Source organism: Patiria miniata, unplaced genomic scaffold, assembly GCF_015706575.1.
Source record: "Patiria miniata isolate m_02_andy unplaced genomic scaffold, ASM1570657v1 HiC_scaffold_1, whole genome shotgun sequence".
NCBI classification, from domain to species: domain Eukaryota; kingdom Metazoa; phylum Echinodermata; class Asteroidea; order Valvatida; family Asterinidae; genus Patiria; species Patiria miniata.
Window position 1 is genome coordinate 6587622 of NW_024037047.1, and position 20244 is coordinate 6607865.

Genomic DNA, 20244 nt, shown 5'->3' on the forward strand with positions numbered 1-20244 from the left:
CCCCTCTGACAGGAAAAGCAACAACAAAAAAGAATGAGGGGCGAAGTCATATTGCTGTTAATTTAATACACATTTAACAACATGGGCATCCGCGGGGGTGTTACTGGGGGTGCAGTGGGCTTATGTCCCCCCGCCCACCAGCGAAAAATTGATAACTGGAGAACATGCTAGAGAAAGTACAAGGATTTCGGGAAATAATGTTCTTTGCCACCCTCTAGAAAAAAATCCTGGCTACGGCCATGGCTAGACGTTCCCCAGATTTCTCACTGCTTCTCACTCACAACAGTGTTTTCAGTCAAGTCTGTCACAGGGCCACATTAGGCTTGTTCGGTATTGGATTTTGAGAGTCGGGCATTATGGCTATGGGATACAGCAACACATCAGTGGTGAAAAAATGCAAAACCATATCCCAAAAGCTTTCATTCATTCGTGAAATTGGGCTAAGAGAATAAATATGTGCTTGGCTGGGATATTAAACAAGTACCGTAATTTTCGGGAATATAAGCCGCGGCTTATACGTTGGTTTTGCCCATGAAAATGTTTACTGCGGCTTATGCACAGTGCGGCTCATACGATTTTGTCGATCAATTTTACTTCATGTTTTGTGAAACTCCCCTCTAGTTATGTTTATGGTATGTGCCTCTTGTGAGTATACTAACAATATTCTTATATATGGAGATTGGCGCACACGTGAAACGTACATGTACTGCGCAATGTGGCGCAGAACGCAGCGGTGCCGGAAAAAGTGTTTAAAACCAGTCGGTGTTTTATCAACCGTTTAAAACAACCTACATGACGGGCTCTCGACCAATAGGAATGGGTAAACTATCTCAGGTATTTTGAATCTTAATTAAACACCTCTCAACTTAACCAGTTCGCGTCGGAGGACGTGAAAACACGCATTGACTGTTTTTATACACAGGCACGGCTGAAGGGTTTAAACATCAAGATTGCCTCAACTCGCCTCTGGGTGATGTCCAAACACGCTATGTGTAATTGCTCGTGCCTTTTGTACACACACACCAAGTCCGTGAAGTCTGTGGATGCGGACCGTGTGTTAATCTTGAATTGGCCTATTGTTTTGTACAATTTACGCTCCAGTGCACACCCCGGAGTATTGAAACATACGAGGTTTCGGCAAGAAATATCGTACAAATAATGTTGAAATGACTCTTGCGAATCACTATTTATGGCGTTTGGCTGTGTATCAGAAGTTGGCTGGAAAATATTGCCTGTTGCAAAAGTCAAAATTTTTGGCAAAAATAATCCCGGCGCGAAGTGGTTAATAAACCCACGGAAGATGTTTGGTTTTGCCTTCACTATTTGTAATCGTAAAGGCACTGTACAATCAGTGCTGTCCAGGAGCTAAAGTCGCAATCTTGCTTGGTAAGGGTTCAAACCCATGACCGCCAGCTTACTAGTGCAGATATCTAATGATGTGAATAAAAATGACCTTATTTTTATTTTAACTTTTTTTTATTCCAGGAAGAGCCACTGTTTAGTCACGTGCCAACCATGCCAAAAGGCGGGAGGCAGTTACCCAAACCGCCTCCAGTCCGGTTCCGGAATTCCGTCTACCCCGACACGCACGCCGGACTGCCTCCGCTGAAGTCGAGGCCGCTGGTAGCCGAGTATGATAGTGACAGTGAACCAGTGGGCCCGATTATCCCACAGGTACATTTTATTAAACTCAATCTATGTTGATTTTGAAGTTTGCATGTTGCACGTAATTTCTTACACAGTGTTCCCAAGTGAGGTATCAAATTGAACCGGAAAGTTTCCATGACAAAATGTATATTTCAGATTTTTTGTTCACCGAGAAATTCCAAACAAGTATGATTATTACTGATCAATGAATAGGAGGTTTGTGATGACACCCAAGTGAATGATATATCTCTCTTTGTGAGTTGTGTGGTTCTGAGAAGAACCAGTTGGTTTGTAACTCGACGTTTCCAACAGTATGCTCTGCTCGTCATCAATCTCCTAATGACGAACAGAGCATTGCTGTTCGAAACGTCGAGTCAAACCAACTGGTTCTTCTCAGAACCACACAACTCACAAAGAGATATCATTCACATGGTGTTACCACCAACCTCGTACTCATCAAACAAGGATGATTATGAAAACTGCTTGGTTTTTTTTTGTGCCAGGTGTACGTTTAATAGTGAAGGGGAAAACCTAGTAGTGACGGTTCACTTGCACTGGTCACTGCCTGCTTTCTGCATGTAGCAGTGTACATGAGGCGCACAGTGGTCCATCAATATCCACAATCTTAATCCTTTGGTGCACAGGGAGGTTGCTAGCGACCGCGCTGAGCACCAAAGGGTTAATCACATTGTCAGCGTTGAGGGGCAGTGGGGCCCAATTGTCCATTTCTGCACAAGGCCCAGTATTAAAGCTCAACCTAAAGGGAAGATACATTAATTTGCAAACATCAAAAAACGAAATGATCAAATTATCACGCAATACCTCACTGAATTGTTAGGGATTGACTGTCTAAAGCATCCTGTAAAATCGTGGCTTCTGGTGTGCTGACATTTTTAAGAAAAACTGTAATTCTCCAACGCTGGTCGGCCGGCCAGCGTTGGAAAAAAACTGGCTTTTTTCAAAAACTGCTCCTATTTCTTCATATTTAGTTATTCCACATTTTCTTTGCAATAGATTACACACCTGTGAAGGGGTACAAACCTGCTAGAGTGATTCTTTGACCTGACAATTCCCCAAAGTCTTTACATTTCTCCATTTCATCTTAAGTGGGGTCGGGGAACCAGACTACAAGAAAATGTAGTTTTCTTGGTTTTTCCAGCATAAACAAGCCCAAAACGTGAAACAAGTCAGTTTAACAGTATTTGCTTTAACATACTAATCCTCCAAATCCATTTATTTCTGAAAATTGCAGCAAAAGCACATGTTGTACATTCCCTTTAAACGTCTCAGTTTGGGACATGACATACTCAGTGACTCATTCACTCAGTCAGTCAAAGAACATTGGGTTGGACCTTTGTGGCAAAGGGTGCATTCCAGCACTTCGGGTACCTGTTTATGGAGAACAATCAGGTGACAAGAATGAAATTTTGCCGTTTTTTTTCATGCTCTATATATAATCATCTGAGTATATAATCATCTAATGCTTGTTTGCTTGTTTGTTTTTATTGAAGTTTATCTGTTTTTGTTTGTTTGTCAGGCGTGGTACGGAGACCTCGAGAGAGGTGGGCCGTATCAGCTCAGCTCAGACTATGAGAAGATGAAACAGAAGTCTCTAGAGAGAGACAAGAGAAGGTCACTGCGAAAAGAGAAGAAGCTACAGGACCAACTCAGCAAAGAGCTACATGAAAAGGAAGACAGAGACAAAAGGGTACGACCACAAAACCTCTTAATGTGACACCCGTTTCAGAATTGGCCCTTCATAGTCGCTATGGGATCCGTGCACAAGTACCCCTTCAACGGCCAAAAAAGGAGAGTTGGGGGGACCTAGACTGGTTCCCGGTTAATCCACTGCGTATTTCGAATGATCCAAAGTTATTGGGGGCGGGGATTAGTCTGGGAGACCATTGCAAGATAAATTCGAATGTATTCGCGCGCCGACGACACCTGATGCTCACGCGAAGACGCTGTGGCTACTAGCTTTAGGCACATTCAGGAAGTCATGCGTACTTTGCACGCGAACCAGTGCAGTACATAACACACCCGCTGTTAGTCCCGTCCACAGGGCTCTCAAAAGTGGTAAACAGGCGCCCTCTTGTTCGCGCACGGAGACCATTACATTAACCAAGTAGTATAATGGTTTGATTCCTATAGCTGGCCATATGTTGTGTCCCTGGGCAAGCCACTTTACCACTCCGCTTGCCTCTGTCCACCCAGGAGTATAAATGGATACCGGCATTAGCTGGGGAGTAACCTGCGATGGACTGGCGTCCCATCCAAGGGGAACAGCAGCATTCTCAGCTGTTTTATGCCAAGGAAACTGGAGATAAACGCAAGCCTTATGAGCCATATACATGTACCCAAGACTAAGCCAATGATGATGTCAAGAAAATTGGGTCAACAGTGGATGTGAAATGCCTTCCTCTTGCAAAAATCCTTTATCCTTAATGAGGATAAGAGAAGGTACATCTTCAAGAGGTGATCTTGAAATCAAAAAAATTTCATGTTGAGTTTGGCTTTTTCTTTCAGAAAAAGAAACGCCTGGAACAAGATGCTGTCAAAGAAGATGCCAATCCTACTTCAAGGTAATCTGAACATGTGCTTCTGAAAAGAAAACTTTCTGAAAAAGTTGAAATAGTCTCACCAAAAAATACCATGACGTCAGCTGTTAACATACACAGTGGAACGCCGCTATAACGATCATCGCGGGATCCACAGAAAATGTTTGTAATAGCGATCGTTTGGTATAGCGATTTTAAGCTGCTGGTGCTCCAGTACTCACTTTTCAATAAATGGCCCCTTCATAACTCCACTCTGCATGCCCTGGTAGTTACTGAAAGACGACTTTGAACACGTGCTGACTGTTGAATTATGTAATTACACAGTTTTGAGCTTACTACCTACATCGATGGGTGGCTTCTATGCCTTGGGGATATGATAGCCACTTGTCGCTCTTCTGTTGACAGTTTTCAACAATAATGTTTGGTTGGTTTTGTACACAAAAGTCGGGAGCCAAGGACGATGTTCGGTATAGCCCAATGTTCGGTATAACAAAGCAAAGGCTCAAGATATTAATTTGTATTGAGCATACTCTGTTCCTGGGTTTAAAACTTCAATTCCTGATTTTAAAAAGGCTTGTCAAAAATTGAATTTTGCTGTTTGGTTTTGAAGGAACATCAAGAGGTCTCGGAGCGGTCGTTGGAAAACGGACGGACTGCCGTCGACGGAAATACCAAATAAGGTAAGCATTACAAAACTACCGAATCAACATCCTGGAGTTGTTAAGCACAGAAAAAATTTGCTGAGCAATAAGCTCAACCCCCCCCCCCCCCCCGAAAAAAACGACAAACAGACAAAACAAAAACTACACACAAAAACAAAAAATAAAAACAACCAATAAAACCCCCCAAAAATCACTTCGAAAGTGCCAAGTATTTTGTTTCTCTTTTGGTCAAAAAATGCTAATTAAAAATATATAGTATTTAATCTAATATACATTAGATTGGATTCTTGGTTTCTTGCTTTTATTCTCCTGAGTTTATCCCCCCGTTTGATTTTGACGAAATATCACATTTTGGAGGAAGCGGGACCAGCAATTGTGTCCCTAAAGTCAACATAATTTACCGATAACGTAATAAATCCATGGCTGATTGACGTATTTGAACAAGTTGACATTTTACCTGCTCTTCCATTAGCGACCCCATAGGTCATATAGAAAACCCATAGTACACTCATTTTCTTCTCCAAACACTAAAAACAAACATCAGAGGATTGAACCGTAATATTTGTTCAAGGCCCGAAACTTGTGGAGACATGTTCTTGCTGTCAACCATCATTCCCTTGTGCACATCAACAAAGAATTTTCAGTTAAAATGAAAAAAAATTACACTACTGGGGTAATTTAAGACAGCTCACATGTTGCAAAACCTGTTTTCATGTCCAAACTTGTCTCAATTTTGTTGTGTTTTTATTTATTGATATATATTTTTTAAATTGGCATTTATGTACATTGAGCATAACAGTACATCGGTGTTAAATTACCTCTTAAATTGTTTTATTTTTTTTGGGGGGGGGTGCTGTTTTTCTGGGGAGGGGCATTTTGAGTTCTTGGTCTTGGGATGATGGGTGCGAATCTGAGTATTTTGACCTGCTGATCAAAGACAGAGAAATAGAAAAAAAAATACACTTGGGTTCAAGTTTGAGTCGTGTTGCAAATATTTGTAAATTTCTCATGAGGCTGGTTGCCTACCGATAGCTTATCCCAGAGTTGGATTTTGAGTCGGTCAAGAGACACCACAAGTCCTCGCGAGGCAATCATAAGTCATCCAGTCTCAAGCAGGGGAAGCGGAACCGGGGGGGGGGGGGGGGGGGGGGGGCTGGGGGGGCGTTTGCCCCCCAGATTTTCCCAAGTGCCCCTTTTGCGGCCATAAATGTGCCCCCTCGAGCATTAAAGTGTTCCCTCGATATAAATCAAAAATTCCCTTAAAGTATATTACTATTTCTTAGAAGTAACCATTTCCCAATAATGGTAGAGATATTTTTGATATAAACGAGGAATATGAAAACCAAGTCCCAAAACCCATACAAGACGCCCTGAAAATGGTCACATAATGTATGTTTACCATATAATCATTGGTTAGGAAGAGCGCCCCCTATGTTGGGAGATGGTACCAGCCCCCCCCCCCCCAAGGGAGACACCGGTCATTAGGGAGACACATAACTGTCTCCCTAATGGCACAGCCCCCTTTAGAGGCAAAATTGTACTTTCGCAATTAGGTTATATTTGTTGCCTGTGGTCTAATTAGAAAAAAGGACAAGGGAATATTGGGTTTGGGCACCTTTAAGTTGCTCAAGTCTATGGGGATGTCTCCCTAATGACCCGTTCCCGGTAATTATTATACATGTACCGATATCATATGATACATGCATTATCACTTAATTATAATAATAATAATTATCGTAGTGCTTATTATAGCACTTTCCATCGTACGGTATTAACAATCTCTAAGTTCTTTACAATTATTACCCCATTCATCAAGCAATGAGACCACGCGGCCTCCGATATCAGCGCTCAATCGGTCTTCGACCCTCACGGGTACCCATTTATACTCCTGGGTAGAGAGAGGCAATTGTAGTTAAGTGTCTTGCCCAAGGGCACAAACACCATGTTTTTACATTGAATGAGCTGTGACAAATACACGTTTGCGTCATTGTTCATCCCTTTTTGTGTATGACCTAACTTGTAATTTGACTCATGGTTGACTCGATAACAGCTCTACTCATTCAATGTACTCTGTCAAACAGCCTTCATTTAATAGGCTTGATTCCAAGTACACCACCTAACATTTCAGTATAGTACAGTTCTAACTCTAAAAAAAGAGCTTGATAAAGACCATGTCTTAAAGGTCAGCATTGTCAGACCATTGTTTACCCACTGAAAAAAGTCACCTCTATTTATAGAATGAAATGAACATCTTCTGACATTTACAAGGTTTTAATTGGATACAAAAATAGGTGCACAAGGCTCCCGCAAAATGTCTTATTTTTCCCCCCCACTGGATGTTTTTGTCCCAGCAGTCTTTTACTTTGCAGTAATGAAGAAGTTGCCATGTTTTCTCATCCTATATTAAAAGATCCTACGCTGTCCGTCTGTCTGTGTGTCTGTCTGATGTCTGTGTTTTATTTTGGTAAAGGCTTAAAAGCTGTGATTATGCGGTCATCCAGTATATGGAGGTCCTTTATGCACCGAATATCACTGTCTTCTGAAGTCACGGTTAGCACAGGAAAAAACGATTTATTTGTTTTGTTTTTGTTTTTTGGCAAATTTGTTTCTTTGAGACTTTGAATAGTTAAATATTACAAGATTATCTCTATAAAAACACTCCAACATGTTTCCTTGAGTCTTTGAATAGTCAAATATTACATTATCTCTGTGAAAACACTCCAAAACGTACATGTCAAAACCTGACTTGATAATGAACCCCTTCTCAAAAATATGCCAATTGGGGGCGCACTGACCAGCACGGCATCCCGCTTGTAGACCCAATAAGCTGAAATATCCCAAGGTAATGCTCAATTATAAAATGTCAGCTCCCAAGGGGTGAGAAAGCCTTTTAAGTTGGTGTTTACCGCAAGTCAGACAAATCCCCCCGTCACTTCCTCGACTGACGAGCACAGACAAACAGGCCTTTATTTTGAGCGAAAGTTCTTTCTCTTCAGAATTTACGCAAAGGTGACTTCAGAATTTACGCAATGGTGACTTTAGACATTCAAATCTAAATTTATCACCCCAGGAGATCACACTGTCTGAAGATCGCACTAGCTTTCTTTCCCCCTGAAATCACTGTCAACTGTGATTGCCTTCCGGCTTGTTTTTCACCCCACACTTTCTTTTTTAAACTGCTTGAATTAACTGCCAATTAAATGCAAGTTGCCATCAAAAGAAAGCACATTTGGAAGCACTTGTCCGTGTCTGTCTAGGGGCAGTAATTACCAGTCTTGCGACAAGAGTTAATTACTGCGTTGACTTCCCCCCGGGTATTGCTCCACAGTGTTTAATTGAAACTTTCAAATGCATTTACGCATGTATATCACAGGAGAAATGGCGCTGTGGTACAATCCTGTACCCTCTGTCTGCATGATCAGTAAAGATACATGTATGCCTGAGGGAGTGTATACATGTACATGTGAGGTGTGTTTTTTGTGTGTGTTTTTTAGTTTTAAAGTTGCAGGGGAAGATGTTAAGATAGCCGGCTGTACTTGTGTAAGTTGGTATCAGACGTGTCAGGCCACACCTGTTTCAAAGGTGCGGCTTGTTTGCTGGGTAGCCTTGGGAGGGTCACCCCTGTAAAGGTGAGTTGGCTGAGACAGGTCACACAACCTGTAAGGGATGTGGTTAGGTGGTCAAGACAGATCATTGTCAGGGTGTAGCTACATGGCTGAGACAGGTCACATGACCTGTAAGGGATGTGGTTAGGTGGCTGAGACAGGTCACTGTCAGGGTGTGGCTAGATGGCTGAGACAGGTCACATGACCTGTAAGGGATGTGGTTAGGTGGCTGAGACAGATCATTGTTAGGGTGTGGCTAGATGGCTGAGACAGGTCACATGACCTGTAAGGGATGTGGTTAGGTGGTTGAGACAGGTCACTGTTAGGGTGTGACTAGATGGCTGAGACAGGTCACATGACCTGCAATGGATGTGGTTAGGTGGCTGAGACAGATCACTGTCAGGGTGTGGCTAGATGGCTGAGATAGGTCACATTGCCTGTCAAGGTGTGACTAAATGTGACCCACCCCAGGAAAAGGTGATACAAGTCGTAAAAAATAAAATTCAAGTTAGGCCAAAAAAAAAAAATATTCGGTCTCTGGTCAGACCAAAGTTCCGGAATTGACGCGGCCACGCGGCTTTTTTTTTTTTTTTTCAAGCTTGGATTGTACAGACAAGGTGGGGTACTATTTTGTTTTTTTGGTGTCCTCATGTACATTGGTGTCCTCCATAATTTGCCTTGGTGCTTTCGATCATTTGCCTTGGTGCAATTTCCCATTCCTTGGTGCTCTTTGGTAAAAAAAATTGAGGAGGTGCGGAATAGAGGGCGCTGTTGGAGCTACTGCTGGAGCTATACTGTTGGAGCTATATACACGACTGGAAAGCCCACAATGTAAGCTTTCATTTGGTGTATGACACAGCTCTATAGCCGTTCCCGTTTTGGCGATATGACAGATTTGCATATTAATTAGTTCCATGGAGTTCAAATTACACAACTGAGAAAACAGGCTTTAGTGAATTAGCTGGCTCTGTTGTTGTAGATTTGGGCATGAAAAGCTCACTTTTAATATCTTAGCAACCAACATGTTCCTGTTTTACTATCACTTTTAAACTTTGGATATTGATTCTACAATGATTATTTTCAATGATTTTTGGGAAAAAGAGACTTTTTGAAACCAGATTTTGGCTAATTTGCATATTGATTAAAAATGTATTTTTTTGATGTAAAATAAAGAGAACAATGCACACAAAAAAAGGTTATTTTTTTCACTTTGTTCATTGAAGTCAACATTTCTGTGAATGAATCCTTAAACTTTAGGTATCAAAGATGTCATTTGAGACAAAAAAAGTAATTCGGATTTTGACGGAAAATTTCACCCTCTCAACGTTCAGCGGGCCATTACACATAAAGGCACAGCGCGACTTATATCACCTTTTCCTGGAGGGGTCACAAATGGTTGAGACATGTCACATCGCCTGTCAGGGTGTGGCTAATATGGATGAGACAGGTCACATCACCAGTCAGGGTGTGGCTGTATGGCTGAGACAGGTCACATCATCCATTGGGGTGTAGTTAGTTGGCTGAGACGAGTCACTTCACCTGTCAGGATGCAGCTGGATGGCTGAGACAGGTCACGTCAGCTGGCAGGTGTTTTTATTCTGCTAAGTCAGCAGCACCTTTCAGGAATTTGGCTAGTTTATACATGTAACTTGGTTAGGCCATACATGTATGTATCAGGGGTGTGACTAGTTGGCTGGTTTGGACATCACCTCTCAAAAGATTTGGCTTATTGACTGGGTTAGGCCACACCCGATAAGAATGTGGGCAGTGTCAGGGGTTTGGTGCCAGCTAAGGGAGTGTGGCCAATAGAAGTATGGCTAGACAAGCTGTACATATCAGGGTGTTTCTAGTTGAATTGGATTGTTGGGCCACATCTAATTACATGTATTAGGTGTGGCTAACAGAGGTGCGGCCATTTGGCTTAGGGAGGCCACACCCATGTTGTTAGGCCACCCTTACAGTAGTTTGGCTGTATCAAGGGTGTGGTCACTTGTCCAGGTCAATCTTCAAAAGTGTTGATTTGCTTTTTAGCTTTATGTGCTCCGTGCCCAAGTACCCCCTCACCTGCAAGACGGGGAGAGTTGGGATACCGGAGAGCCCACTGGGAGATGTGTTCGAACGCATTGCCTACGACGCCTGACGAACACGCTTTTGCTTCCTGCACATTTTACAATAAAAGTAGTCGTGCGTACTGCGCGCTTTACACGCGTGATCGGTATGCACACGCAGTGTGTTCGGTCCACAGGGCTCTCAAAAGTGGTTAAAAAAAGCCATTTTTAGTTGGTGCACGGAGCCCATAGGTAGTTTTGAAGGGTTGTTTAAAGGGAATATACATCATTTGCTTTTGCTGTAATTTTCAGAAATGGATGGAATTGGGGGGTTGGAAATATCATGGAGGAATAAGAACACATACAAAGCAAATATAGTTACACTGACTTTTTGGAGGTTTTGGGTTCGAAAATGCTATAAAAACCAAGAAAAACGATCATTTTCCTGTAGTCTGGTTCCCTGACTCTAGCTGGCTCGTACCCGTTCATAGGTTTGTAATCGATTGCAAACAAGTGCAATGGTCAATTGGGGCCAGTATTTGAAAAAAAAAGCCAGTTGTTTCCAACGCTGATCGGCCGATCAGCGTTGGAAATTGATACAAAAATACCACTTTTCTTGAAAATGACAGTATACCAGGTGCCATAATTTTACAGGATGCTTTAGACTGTCATTTACCAACATCCTATTAAGGTATTTCGCAAAAACTTGGTAGTTTTATTTTTCGATGTTTGCAAATGTTGTATATTCCCTTTAAATTACAAATGCAAGTGATCATGCAATGTAAATTTTTTTTTACAACGTCGTATATTGGGGTCAGAGCTGTCTTGCAGATTCCCTTATACATTGTAAATGCCACACTTTGAATTATTCAATGTTTTTGTCATGTTTCAGAAGAAGAAATCCAAGAAACAGAAAGTCTCCAAGCACAAAGTCGGAGTTGCACCCGTTGAAGAAGTCATTGCCTCCTCCCGAACAGCACCTCTACAGTCATCGGTAAGTGCTCTCTCATTCTCTCAATATCTCTCTGGGTCTCTGTGGGCATTATCGGATATGTAACTTGATCCCCCATACATGTACATCTCATCAGAGTACTTTTCAAGAAAGGTTCGGCAGAAATATTTTCCAGAAGGCCGGGGTCATGGATTTAGGTAGAAGAGTCATTCAGAATTTGAAATGATTAATGTTTCCCCATTTTTCCCCTTGGATTTGGTGTGATGAATAAATTTGTAAATTTACATCAACTAGAGAATTTTTTTTTACTGGTTTCTTTGAAGAGAAGGGTCTGTTGTAGTTTAACAATTAAAAAAATTTTATAAGTAAATATAAGTGCAGTTGTTTCTCAAAAAAAAAAAAATCTTTGACTACTTTTAGAAATTTCTCTTGTTCCATCATTGCCACACTTTGGTGTTTTGAGGCCTTTTTAAGGTGTAATTTTTTTTGAGTGGGTTAAAGGTATAGTGCAGTGGATTTGTCCCTAAAAATATCAATTCGAAAAATGTCTGAAAGCCTTTTGGATAGATCGATCAAGCTTGGCAATGCAACACTTCTCATGGGGAAACTTAACAAATAAACGTGGTGGAAATTGTAGCCGTCCGTATAGCTGAAATTGAATTATTGTGACTGTTCCCTAGGTTGCTGACCCAAGGAAGGGGATGGAACACATTGAAAAATGTTGTTTGGATAGGCCCATGACGTTAGTGTTGAAGTTGTATAATGTGTGCTCTATTTGAAAGCGGACATGCACTTTTTTAACTGAATTAAAATGAATTATTGAAACTGGTTCAATAGAAAGGGAGAGAATCTGGTTTGAATAGAGTAGAAAAATATTTTCTTTGGGTTAGCACCGTTAGCGTCACACTGTTGTACATCTTTGAAGATTTTACACAATTTGGCAAGTTACAGGACTTTCAGAAGAAAAATGTGTTCTTAAAGTGGTTTGTATCTGTGTTTTTACTTCAAGGTTGTAGGAGCAAGTCACACTTTTGAACTTAAATTTTTTTTTTCACTTGGTACTCAGATAATAACGTGAAAATGTAATATATACAGAGAAATTTGTTTTAAATTTCATATGTTGACATGTCAAATTTGAAATTTTGTCTTGTTTGTGTTTTTTTGGTCATTTTTTTTCTTTTAAAAACATTTAATAGGCATTTCAGAATAGCCGCCTTTCCAAGAATATATGTTAACCTTCTTGCAAAAATGAGCTCACATCATATGTTATCGCTTAAGTTTACTTCAAACAGAGACTCGGAAATGTGTGTAACCTACCGGTACAACCATAATCACCCACATTCCCATAAATAATCAGAGTTTTTTTGAGGATTCATTTGTGGAAATACTTAACAGTAATGCAAATAATTATCTCTCTGCACAGAGCAATGGAATCCGCTCACTACAATTTATGGGAGCATTTTGAGCGGAGTTTCGATTTCTGATTGCCTGCATGTAAAATATGAATCTATTTGTGGATCCTCGTGTATTGCATGTCGGTGATGCATATTTTGTGTGCCAAATTATTGTTATGACCACTTCAACATCAAAAGCCGTGTGAGGTGAACGGCCGTAAGATGATACGTTAGAAAATGGTAAGAAAAGAAGACCCAGATAATTGGTTCAATGGAGGAGCGTATGTTTTATTGTGAACATAAGACCATGTCGACTTGCAGCTCAGTGGGCCTATGTGACGGGGAAAGCAAAAACCACCAGTAGGCATGAGGGCGCTATAGTGATCCCTATTTTGTGTTGTATATAAACAGATGTGTAGTTTGGGTTATAGTGAAATCCGGTGACCAGAATTAGAAGCTTTTACTGCAGTGGTGTCATGCTCACATGCATGCTGCGTGTGTTCTTAAAGATGAGGCGCACACGCATTTTGGTATTCCTATTGGTCGAAGGAGCCCAGAGTGCATGCGTACTACCTGAGTGTGACTCGCGCGAGCCTGGTGCTATCGCAGAAAATGACTGCCGCCGGATTTGTCTATTGACATAAATTTACACACTGTCACTGCTCAAAATTACATCTTACCAATCTTTGATTTTTAGTTTTAAATAAAAAGATATATTTTTAGTTTGAAATAAAAAGATACAAAATTGCATCAACAAACAAGATTTTTTAGCATTGAAACCCAGAAAATTTAAAAAAAATCTTAGTAATAACGTACTCATTCTTGCAAGAATAAGGATATTGGTGCAATGGGGGAGCAGGTGTTTTGATTGTCAGCATTAAGTTATGTTGACTGGCAGCAGTAGTAAGAGGAGCAAGGCAAAACTACACCTTGCTGTTGTGATCAATATGCTCGTCCAGATCAATGCACACTGGCCTTGGGCGTGACTATGAAGATCTGATCCCTTAAATTTTCATTCAAAGTCAATTTCTCCGTGAAAAGAATCGTTTGGAGATGTTTCACGGACATTTACATGGGGCTTATATACGACTAATCCTGTAAGGGTATTTTCACGGTTTTTTAATGACCCTGGCCACTGAGGATTATCATTGGTTATACATAACGGTACACTGGGTCTATCTCCATGGGTAAACAAAGGACTTCCTTAAGGGAGTTTTCACGGACTCCAAATCTGGCTTAATATGTTGAAAGATCCATGAAAATTTAGTTAACTGTAATTTCAAGGAAAAATGGCTTTTAAATTTTTTTAAGGGATGAAGATGTTCATCAATCTGTTATTATTTATAAGGGTCACATCCTTTAGATGTTAAAGATATACGGTACATACTGTCTCATTCTTGACATTTGATTGTATAGGCCTAACAAAAATCCCAATTTTGTTCCTATTTTGAGTGTTTGCATCCCGCTAAATGTCAAACATCAGCTAGTCAACTATTGATCGATACCTATCGGTGTATTTTGCTGGCTAGCAGATATTTGACAGATGTTAAAGATGCAAGATAGGGTTAATTTTCCTCACTGAAGCTCTTAAATCATGCGTATAAAGTGGCTGTCAAAAGTAAATGTTGCATTTTACTAGGACTGAAACCTCTCAACATAAAATGACGTCACCGACGTTTTTCGTAATTTTTCCGAGAAGGCAAACTTTTTTTCTTCAAATATTGTGGTAAAACCCTATTCGGTTATTCAGTAGATGATTGAATATTCTCTCTGGCTGTCTCCATAATGTACAAATCATTCTTTTGTATCCAGAGGAACGGCAGTTTTGCCTTTGGTTACATATCAATGTTACCCATACATTTTGTCATATAACAACAACAAAAATTTCACTTTTGAATAACGTAGTATCTCACATGACATTGTAATGGGCTAAGAATATTCAATTTTGGAAACACAGGCCTGGCAAGTACCGGTACATTAAGGACTGCAACATGTTGAACAACATGGATACATGTATTAAAAAAAGTCCCTTTCATAGCTCATGTGGTTGAACATAACTTTCCCAATTAATAATTACAATCAATAATAATTACTCTTTTTGCTACAATAGGGCGACTTTCTCATAGATTGTGTACGAACCTAAGCTGTCACCTAACCCAAGTTTGCCTTATCCTTTTTTCCATGAAATTCGGTACATTTACTAATTGTACCACGCGAGGAATCGATCTACATGTAGATGGTTTGCGACGATAAAATTCCTTGTCCTAAGGGTGGTAACCACAAAAGGGCGACAGTTATATGTCGCCTTTTATGTGTCGCCCTATTGTGGACAGAGTTAGCAAAAGCTGTCGCCCTATTATACCATACAGCGAAATAAAGCATTTTTTTTTAAGTGAGATGTAAAATATTTCAGACCCTGCTGTAATATATAAATCTCATATCTAAAATTCTGCAGTCTGTGTTGCAGTATAAGTCTTCAATGTTTTGTTTTTATTCTGCTGGCATAATGAAACATGACTAGTCACCAGTGTATTCATTTTTTTCCTGAGATTCAAAATTTAATGAATTATAATTCCCGCCCAGTGTTACCGGAAATCTTCGTAAAATCTTCAAAAGAACTCCCCTATTCAGGAAATTGTTGGGACATGCTTTGTACTAAAGGGCATCAACCCCCCTGTGCTAAGTACTAGCGGCTTGGCTGCACTTTTTCCAAATCCCGCAACCCCCTCGGGGGATTTTGAAGAATCTGATGGGGGAGGGGGGGGGGGGGTTCAGGTCTAACTGATTTGATCACTGATCTCTTCACTGACGGATAGCGCATTGCAGAACACTAATTTGGTTGCCATGTTGAGAAGACTGCGCTGTTCAAAAAAAGAACAGATTTTTCTCATGGTTCTGTTTTCAAACGATGTGGTTCACCTTTTTTCTTTTGCTGTTCAAGTTTTCATTCATCCTGGTTCATGTTTTATAACATTTGAAAATATTACACGTTTATTGTAAACCACAACGGCTGTATCACCTATGGAAAGCCGTGCTACATCCAAAAATGCAACTTTTTCTCGAATCAGCTGATTTCCTCTTTTTTTATTTCCCATGTGTGCCATTGAAAATAGAAAAACACTGTACAACGTCTGGGAAAAATGTGAATTTCCTCTTTTTTTGTGATTTCCCAGTTGCATGCCTGTACATCAAACTATTTTCCTTTCCGTAAGTGCGTCCAAAAGACCAGAAGTGATCTGGCCAAAAGGCAAAGCACTTTTACATACGGGGCGTACGTTTTCTAGTCAGTACATCGAGTTGGTCTAACATTGACTTGAATGCTCTGTAGGCCGGTTTGACCTTTGACACCACGAGTGGTAAACTGGGTCGAACTGCAGAGGACATGAGGGCTGAGATGGCTATGTTGCTAGGCAACCAACCTCCAGTCAATAATGCCAAGTATGGATACCGGCCAACGGAGCCAGCTCAATACCATAAGGTCAGATGTTTGTTCTCTTGTTGGCACCGTGTTTATTTATTAATTAGGTAATTAATTACATCATTTTCTTTCCAATTTTGTGTAGCCTTTCCAAATCTGTTTACCTTCAACTTATCCCATATATAACACATGAGATGATTCCTTCTTGTTCCTTTTTTGTTCAATATCTGTTCACTGTTAATTTACATTTCAATTCCATGAGGGAGAAGACATGCAAAGAAAATGTTCAGTTTTCATATGTTGGAGGTGAACCGACAATCGTTAATCACAGAAAATCATCGAAATTAGGCAGGGACTGAAAACCAAATCCAAAGTCAGACTGAGTGGGATTCTAAACCGTGGTCACAGAGATGGAACGCAAGGCAAGTACCACTCTGACAACCGAACGTTCCCAATCCCATTCCCATTCAGCAGGGTTGTGGCAGAGGTACTTGCAATTTACATTTACCACAAGTCTTTACAAGTCCATCACAAGTCATCCAGTCCCAAGTCAAGTCACAAGCTGTTCAGATGAACTGTGACAAAGGCAATCCTTAGTTACTGCTACTTGTGACTGGACTTTTGAAATGACTTGGAGATTTACTTCTGACCAGACTTGTGAGTACCTTGAACTACAGCATTGCCATTCAGTCACTGTTTAATTTCACCATCCTAGAATTATTTTCACATTTCACGTATTCAGCTGACACCAGAGGAACTTCTCTTAGAACAGCAGCAGCAGCAACAGCGTGACTTAGAGATCAAGCGGCGCTGGGCCGTGGAACGCAATCACCTCTCCCGCATGCTCGACGACGCCTTCAGTCTCAAGATGTCCTCCCTCAACTTACCTGCCACCCCTGGCCCGCCTTACCCGGCCTACCAACCTGGACAAGACAGACCGATCCAGGATGTGTACATGCAACCTGAAGATCTAGAACCCAGACCCACAACTTCCTATTCTGCACAAGGGTACCCTCCAAGCTCCAGCCTCTCTGCGAATCCATTCAGCACCCTGCCTGGATACACGGACAGACTTTCATTCCGGAACCCCCCACCCATACCTCCCCCACAGGGGTACCAGTCATTACCCACCACTGGGTACACCCCGGCTAATCAAACATCCCCCTACAATAGTCTGAGAGAATCCTCTGAACTACCAAGATACACCGGTCAGCCAGCATACCACACAAACCCAGCCTTGTACACACATCAATCACCCAGAAGCGTCGACTCGAGAGGTCCTTACGGGCTCTACGGGGAGAGTCTTCAAAACTACAGTGATCTGTCTGACAAGCATAGACACAGCTCTAAGAGACATGGTAGTAAGCGCAGGGATGAGCACGGTACCTCTAGGAGGGGTGAGGGGTTGGAAGGCGTCACCCCAAGTAGGGAAGAAGAATTGAGGGTACTAAGACAAGACAATGATACTATGCAGAAGCAGCTGATGGAACAAAAACGAGACCTGGAACAAGCGTTGGCTGCCGTGGGCCAACCTCGGACAGATATAGTCTAGCTGGGGAGGGGGCCAAAACCTCAGTGTTGTAGTGGAGGTACTCGTGATTGTTCACATGAGTCATCACAAGCCCATCACAATCCAATCACAAGTCATAATACCGGTAAGTCATTACTAGTAATTAGTAAATCACAAACTATTCAGTCCCAGGTGAACTCACATGCTATTGGAATTATAATTAAACATTTCTGGTGATGAAACCAAGGAATCCTCAAAAGCGCCCCAGGCACTGTAGCTCGCAAGCCTGAAGGAAACTGTAAAGAGAAGACAATGAGAAGAAATTAAAGTTTTAGAGGGGTGGGAGGAAAACCCCAGAATGATATTCTAGGGAAAACCCATGGAATCAGGCAGGGACTGAAAACCCAGTCCACATATTGGCACAGGCGGGAATTAAACACGGGTCACAGCGGTGGAAGGCAAGAAGAGTATCGCTACGCCAACCTGATTCCCGAATGAACTATGACAAATGCATTCTGTTGCTATTGTTCATTCCGTGTTTAACTGGCATTGTGATTAAGTTGTGACCAGATCTGTGATTTACTTGTGAACGGACTAATCTTTTACTTGTGATCCAACACAAGCACCTCAGGCTACAGTCTCATGATTTTGTGCCTCTGAAGCTTAAAGGACATCCATGTATGCCTATGCACCTTGTCTATGCTTCTTTGAAATAATTGGTTTCACACAAATGTTTCTAAGTTGCCACCATTTCGTTTGTAGAAATCAGAACGTTTTGTTGCCTACCGTGGGAGAAAGAATTCACAGCAGTGCACCTTGTAACTAGGCTTCCACAGTACTTACAGAGTGCACCAAAAACATTTTTCATTGGATGAGAATTGAAACAGTACTCTGATCAGAAATAAACAAATGCTTTTATTTAAACAGGTGTAATTTTTTAGAAGTTACAGTGGGAAACATCGATAATCCTTGGCTGTTCTTGACGTTCAATGTTGACCTTAAAAAGCTGAGAATTTTAAATCAACTTTCTTTTATGTTCCCTTACACCCTCTAAACTTTTGATTTCGTTTTTATTTTATACACTGTGAACCTGATTTTCCAAATTTTTGCACAGTGTACGTCATTATTATTAAATTAAATTAAGGCTGAATACTTGTAATGTTCTAGATTTTTCGTCAACTCTCCATTTAATTGTTACAATATAAAACAAATATATTTTACAAACAGATTAGTACTACTTAATTTTCCTGTAGACTTGCCATTTTTTGGGGCATTGTATGTAAAATGAATTCCTTCCATGTACAGTAGAATTTAGCATTTTGCCGTTTGACAACTCATCACATTGTTCATTTTGATAAAAAGATATCAATCTACAAAATTATATTACTAAATTGTATCAACATTTAATTAATCGAAAGAAAACTGAAGTCTTGCCAGTTCGTAAATTCTGAACAAAATTATACGTTTTGTGCTGTGTTTTTTTTTTTTAAGTTTTGTACATTCAAGTATTTATTTGCTGTTTGCAGTTACTTTGGTAATATCATGCGTTCAACATGTGCTGTTTTATAGTGCGAATGAAGAAAGTAGTGATCGACGTAGAGAAGACATAAGTTTATCGAAATTCCGAAATTCACATTTTCCATTTTTACTGAGAAATCATGCATGGTAAAATTCATGCTATAGTAGTTCTACCCTATAAACATTTGACCTGGAATTCAGGTTCTACATGTACATTGTACTTGGACTTATACTTTTCAGGGTCATAGCACGAAAACTTTGTGCCAATGTTTCAACGTCAATATGACCAGAAAAACTGATCCATATAATTGTACTTTTGACCTGGACAGGTGGTATTTTAAAACTAAAAGTATAATGAGAAATTAAACCCGGATTCTGGGCCTATCTGACCAGGGACATAAAGCTTTTCATATGATTTTGCCACACAGTTGTCAAAATCTTATAAAATTCCTCTTTTCAATTTCAAAAGAATGTCCAGTAGTGCGGCAGATATATAGGTGCAGGAATTGTGCCTTTGATGATGCAAGTATTGCATTTGGCACATTGTGAGATTATGTCCTAAGAAAGATATTTGGCAAAAGGGCCATCACAAGTTTGTCCTGTAAAAGAAATATAGGTATGGCGGCCATTGCTTGTTATTCTACCTATATTTTGTTCATATCTTCCTTAGGACACACTCTGACAGTTTACCAAATTCCAGGCTTGTATTGATATCAAAGGTACAATTCCCCAAATATTTCCCATATTCGCCCCACTAAAATGATATTTTTTTTATTGTAGGTACAAAACATTATAAGCTGGTGTTGTTTCTACAAGGAGAATTTTCACAGCGCATGTACACGTATAGCAAATTCTCCCACGAGCAAAAACTGAAACCCGATCGTTTAAATACAAACAACAATATTTCCAGAAAGAAATTTCCCGAACAAAAC

General features: G+C 40.6%; 1 protein-coding gene across 1 annotated transcript in view; it reads left to right on the forward strand.

The window, feature by feature from the left end:
- LOC119721165 (mucin-5AC-like) overlaps positions 1–18129 on the forward strand; it is a 47454-nt gene extending 29325 nt beyond the window's left edge. The window contains exons 11-17 of the mRNA XM_038191035.1: positions 1486–1674; positions 3185–3355; positions 4174–4229; positions 4816–4885; positions 11413–11514; positions 16195–16344; positions 17027–18129. Coding sequence (XP_038046963.1) covers positions 1486–1674; positions 3185–3355; positions 4174–4229; positions 4816–4885; positions 11413–11514; positions 16195–16344; positions 17027–17836 — 1548 coding nt within the window. The 3' untranslated portion in view covers positions 17837–18129. The remainder of the gene's footprint in view (positions 1–1485; positions 1675–3184; positions 3356–4173; positions 4230–4815; positions 4886–11412; positions 11515–16194; positions 16345–17026) is intronic.
- Positions 18130–20244: the final 2115 nt, after the last annotated feature.